The 6216-nt window shown below is 47.9% G+C and overlaps 1 protein-coding gene across 1 annotated transcript in view; it reads right to left on the minus strand.

Annotated features, from left to right (window-relative positions):
- Window positions 1–5814, minus strand: part of LOC123076302 (uncharacterized) — a 15135-nt gene extending 9321 nt beyond the window's left edge. Inside the window, exon 1 of the mRNA XM_044498626.1 lies at window positions 5108–5814. Coding sequence (XP_044354561.1) covers window positions 5108–5814 — 707 coding nt within the window. The remainder of the gene's footprint in view (window positions 1–5107) is intronic.
- Between the last annotated feature and the right edge of the window lie 402 nt (window positions 5815–6216).

Here is a 6216-nt window from a genome sequence, read left to right on the forward strand (position 1 = left end):
CTCGTCAACCTTGTAAAAAATAAAATATTGATGTGAGTAATTTAAATGAATCCTTAATTTTGTTGTGTGGCTTCCAATAAAGTAGAGATGGCAGATAATCAGTGGATGTATAGTGGGTTTTTCCGTCGGAATCAAGTAACAACAGAGTGGATCGAGAAAACTGATGTGTTTTTGAAAGAGATATTCCGTAGTCCAATGAGGATGGTGCCAGAATGCCCGTGTGCCAGATGTAAGAGGCGTATCCGCAGAGATAAGAGTGAGATGACTAAGCACCTTCGCACGCATGGATTTATGCCCAACTTTAATATGCCGATAAACTTTGCCCAGCGGGACCGTGGTAGAGAGGATGTGATACGACAACGCGTCGCTGGTTATGAGGACGATGGGGTTAGAGACATGCTAGATGATGTCTTTGCTGCACAGCCGACACCTCCGTCACATTCAGCGAATGAACCGGAGGAGCCGGAGGAAACCGCAAAGGCCTTCCTGGAAATCCTGGCCTCGTCAAAGAAACCTCTCTATGAGGGTGCCATGTTCTATATCTTGCACAACATCAAGGAAGTTGAGGATGAGTGGATGAGGTAATACCATTGCACCATTCTTTTAGTCAATTCGTTATGTTCACTTTGCCTAGTTCTTATACCACTTTTCTTATTGTAGTCGATTCGTTGAAGAAGAATGGACGGGAATGCTGCCTCCTTCTGAAGCGGAGGCACTTGCTCTTCTCCGAAAGGGTGCTGATGGAAGGAAAAATTTCGTTGCGTGGTTCATCGAGAAAGTAATTTTTCATACTTCCAATTAAACTCATGCACCCTATAATTTCAATTAAACTCATGCACCCTATAATTTCAATTAAACTTGTAGGGAAATGATCCGACCGAATCAATGGATGAAGAATTGAGATGGGTTTCCATGGGTTTTGATCCTGTCGTCATGACATGCGAAAAGTATGATGTGAATGGGTATCGCTTCCATACAGAGGAGCACCAGAACAGTCGGCCTGATCCCAAAACCATAAATACCGGAGTCTTCACTGAAGGAGATAATGAAGTAGATTACTACAGAAGGGTAGGAAAAATATACGAGCTTACATTCAAACGTGGCCGCGAACACCTAAGTCTCACTGTGTTCAAATGCCGATGGTTCGACCCCAAAAAGGGTCTGAGACATACGCCTTCTATTGGTTTAGTTGAAGTTAAACCTTCAACCGTCTATGCCGGAGCTGATCTCTTTATCGCCGCTACCCAGGCCACACAAGTATATTATCTGCCTTACCCATGCCAGAAAGAGTACCTAAAGGGTTGGGAAGTTGTGTTCAAGGTGTCGCCGCATGGTAAGCTACCGGACCCGAACGATGATGATTACTACAACATAAACCCCATGACATACGAGGGAGTGTTCTATCAAGAGGAACATGATGACGTGGTCCGAAACAACGAGGATGATGACTTGGGTTATGTTGACCTGGACCCAAACGACGACGACGCACGGATTGATGGTGAGGCAGTTGTGAATCAAAGAGACATAATTATGCTTGAAAAGTTAAATGAAGACACTGACGATGAGGAAGAGCCTCCACCTCCGTCAGACAATGAAGAAGATATGCGTGATAGTGATGATGAGACCGGTCCACAAATAGATTACAATAGTGATGATTCATATGGGTTCTAGAAAATGTAAGTTCTTTTAATGATCATTACAATAGTATGCTTAATGTGCTCTTCTGGTATTAATGTTTTTCCTGTATGCTTGTTTAATTGATATCTTTACTAATTGTTTATTCTCTTCTCAATGCAGGTTTAATAATCATGGGCAAGTCCAGCGGTGCTAGTTTCCTCAGTAAATTTAAAGGACTTACTCGGAGTGGACGAGCCCACAAGGTTCCCTCCCGACTACGCGAGGATGACACCTCACAGGGAGGTGGAGGGGTCGGGGGAGGAGACCCTAGAGGAGGAGGCGGTGGGGGGAGAGCCCCTAGAGGAGGAGGCGGTGGGGGGAGAGCCCCTAGAGGAGGAGGAGGTGGGGGGAGAGGCAACCGGGGCAAAAAACTCCGGGCCGTGTCTGAAATAGGAGGGTCTTCTTCGATGCCCTCCTATACAGAGGCACCTTCTGAGTCTGAGGAGGAGGAGTATGTTCCTGATGGCGAGGAGGAGGAGGCCGAGGAGGAGGGTGAGGAGGAGGAGGAGGCCGAGGAGGAGGGCGAGGAGGAGGCCGAGGAGGGTGGAGGGGAGGTTGATCCCGCGTTGTGGGGTGACTTGCCACCGGGTTCTTCGCAGGGGTGGCTGCGTGGTAATGCTGGACTACCTACACCACCTTCTATCGAGGAGCACAAGTGGCTCATTGAACCTGTGGGGACAGAGTAAGTGCCTCTCAATCATATTTTCAACACATGACAACATTTTCTTATTGTACACATGGCAATCATTTGATTCTTTTGCAGAAACTGGATCCTTCACGGAAAGGGCCGTAAACCGAACGGCCTTATCACTGTCCTGTTGAAGGAGTTTTGGCCTGGCCTATTCTGCCCGCGGCCAGACAGGGACCCGCAGCAGCGGGTTTTGGCCACGAGCTGGGCCCACTACGAGGCTTGCAGCAACGCGGAGTACGGGACGACCGCTAAGGCCGTGATCACCAAATTTTGGGTAAGTTCTCTTCTGAATCACTTGTCTTCAGTTTTGTTCATAGTTTATCATTGAATCACTCAACTCATGCCTTGTTTGCTTCTGGTTTTTGCATGATTGCAGCAACTCTATAGAGTTCTTGACGAGCACAAGGCCAGAGCCGACGTGGTCTTGCTTGCGGCTGCGAAGAAGAAAGCTCGTCAGTTGCAGTACGAGGTGCGCTGGGTTGCCGTCTCGCAGTACTACCACTACTACCTGCACCAAAAGGTGACCAAAACTCAAGCGCAGAAGCTACGACTTACCTTGAGCAAGGAGCAGTTTATGATGGTAACTATTACTAACTTTTCATTGTTTCAAGCAGTCAACTATATGTTTCGTGCTCACATGTCATGCTTTCAAAATTTGCATAGGTTGTTCCTCGTTGGTGCTATGGAAGGCATGACGGATGGGCGAGTTTGGTGGATAGGTGGCTCGGCGCCGATGCAGAGTTTGCTGCCAAGAGCATCAAGGCCCGGGCTAACCGTGGAGACGACGGGACACACGGCCAAGGAAACAGGAACCACTGGGGCTTCAAGGCCATGAAGGTATATCTATGTGCATGATGCATTTTTGTTCTTCTTTACGTCATGTTCTTATGTATGGCTGACTTCTATTTGACGTTGTAGGAGGACAAGTTGAAGAGGCCGCTCTCAGACATGGAGTCGTGGAAGCTGGCCCGCGAGCGGAGTCATCGCAAGGAGGGAGAGAGCCAATACTACGGCAAGACCGAGGAGCACCTGGGGTCTTACATTCATCACTATCAGGAGTTGCATCCGGATGTTCCTGTTGCTGAGGTCGCCCAGTCTCAGATCGACGACACGGCGGTGGTGGCCATCCAGGGGAAGAAGAATGGCCGGTATCCGTGTTTCGATGGCTTGATCACTCCTTCGATCTCGTACACACGGCTTCGGGCTAGCAACCCGAGCCAGTTAGAGAGTACGGGGCGTTCACAGACTCCCTTAGCCCGCTAGCATGCTGTAAGTACTTCCTCCTTATCTTTTTCTATCTTGCATTCTCAGTTTATTTTCAGCATTGCTCACTTAGAAACAACCTAAATTATGTAGGCATATAAGGAGTTTGTCGAGCATAGGAATCTCGAGGTGCGGGAGTACTTGAAACGAGTGAAGGCAAACGATGATTACAACCGTCAGATGATGACGGTTAGTTTTGCCCTCTTAAAACCAACCTAAATTTTTGCACTTTCATTCCTTCTGATCTTCTAGTTTGCTTGTTTAACTAACATTCAGGCTATGTTGGCGTCTTGGACTAACCGCACGGATCCACCACAAATGGGACCCCCACCACCACCTGCAGGAGAACCCCCACACGTGCCCACGTTCGATGAATGGGTGGCACTAGGCAGTGATGGTTCGGTTAGTACATTTGCCTAACTACTAGCAAACTAGTTCTCGTTCATGAAACACTATCGTATCATATTTACTGTTAGAATCTTTTTTGAAACATGTAGGGGACCGGTGGCTCGACTCCTGCTCCGTCGACCCCAGTCACTCCGATCTGGCAGAGTGGTGGTGGTCGCGATGACGGTTTTGGCGGAGGTGGTGCTTTTGACGGAGGTGGTGGTGGTTATGGCGGAGGTGGTGGTGGTTATGGCGGAGGTGGTGGTGGTTATGGCGGAGGTGGTGGTTTTGGCGGGGGTGCTCTTGCTTGATGATTCCGTGCATGTGGCCATCGTGCCATGCCTTTCATATTCCTACTTTTATCATGTTTCATGTCTTGCACTACTTTTATGTTCATGAACTTCCATCGGTGATGATCTTTAGATGATGTGATGAACTTGAGTATGTTTAGATGAACTTGAGTATGTTCACATGATGAATTGTCATATTTCATATTGTTCTGTTTTGAAATACTGTCAAATCAATTGGAAAAGAGAAAACAGAAAAAAAAACAAAAAAACTATGCCTACGGCAAAGCCGTCGGCATATATACGCCCAGGAGTTACTAGGGCTTGCCACGTGGCAAACTATGCCGACGGCTTTGCCGTAGGCATAGCCCTGCCGCCAGGAGAAGCCGTGGGGCGACACGTGGAGCAGGTATGCCGACGGCTAGGTCGTCGGCATAGATTGAAATCTATGCCGACGACCTAGCCGTCGGCATACCTGCTCCACGTGTCGTCTCCTGTATCGCGCCACGTGTCGTCTCCTGAATAGCGCTGTTGACGGCGCCGTCCGTTGCCGTCAGACGGAAAACAACGCCGACGGCTAAACTATGCTGACGGCTATCCCACGGCCGTCGGCATATGCACCTATGCCGACGGCTATACTACGCCGACGGTCTGACACATCTACGCTGACGTGATCTACGCCGACGGGGCTATGCCGACGGCAGCCGTAGGCATAGATCTATGCCGACGGGAAAGGACCTATGCCGACGGCCTTGGGCCGTAGGCATAGCCCGCGAGTCCGGTAGTGGTTGGCTTTAATGACCTGTCAAGCTTGCCACTATGTTCAATATAGAGTCGTTCGAGTGATTTGGGCAAAACCATTTCTCTTGGACACACCAAACTCCTGCAGTGCATGATTTGCAGGTCATGAAGGCAAACAAACCCTCCAAATTTATCCACCGGTATTGATTCTAGACTTTCACAAAATAGAAGTTGTATCGATTGGATGGATGGAAAATATTCCGGGGACAAACACTGGTCAAGATTTTTCAGCTTACGACAGGACAAAAGGACCAATAAGGTAAGGCTTGTGAAGGGAAGACATGCATAGTTGTTGGTGCTAGCTTGCTGTGAACCATCTGCACCAACTGAACCACTTAGCACACCATCAAAAGAAGATATGAGCGCGTCGGCCTCTGGCGTTGCCCTTGGTAGAACAATCCTTTCTAAGCCATCACACTTGACTAGATACATAGATTTTAAAGAAGGTAGGTTTTGGGGCTGTAACCAACTTGGAGGAAAGCTATCACCCCCGAATTGTTCAATTTGAAGATGTTCCATGCTCGAAGGAGGATGCAAGCCTTCCAAAACTCCGTTATGACTGGTCCTCAATTTGCACGGACCAACCTTCCAATGCAGGCTCAAATCCTTGAGGTATTGCTTGTCAACGAGCCTAGCCTCAACAGCTTCCTTCCAACTTTCCACGTAAACCAAAGAACGTATATATAGCTTTCGACTAAGTTGATTCATGCCCTTCAACTCACCAATTCTCTGTCCATTCCCTTCCACAACTGTAAAATAGATCAAACTCTGTAGCGATGTCATATTTCCAAGCCCGCTTATTTTAGACAACTCTATATTGGCTTCTTTAGGCAGTGCTAGACGACGCAAGTTAACTAGCTTTGTCACATCCTGATGAATTGTTTCCAAACATGAACGATAGGCATAAAAGTACTGTAGGCTGTGAAGGCACCAAAATTTCTCGGGTATTTCTTGTATACTACTATCAGATATGTCAAGATAACGAAGGCTATTCAACTCACAAATGCTTTCAGGTAGCTTTACCAGATGCTTGCAACCCTTCAGGCTCAGAAAGAGAATGTTGGGAAGATGGTTGAACCATGAAACCTCAGCCTTGAGTGTCATTCCGAT

Source organism: Triticum aestivum, chromosome 1B, assembly GCF_018294505.1.
Source record: "Triticum aestivum cultivar Chinese Spring chromosome 1B, IWGSC CS RefSeq v2.1, whole genome shotgun sequence".
Lineage (NCBI taxonomy): Eukaryota > Viridiplantae > Streptophyta > Magnoliopsida > Poales > Poaceae > Triticum > Triticum aestivum.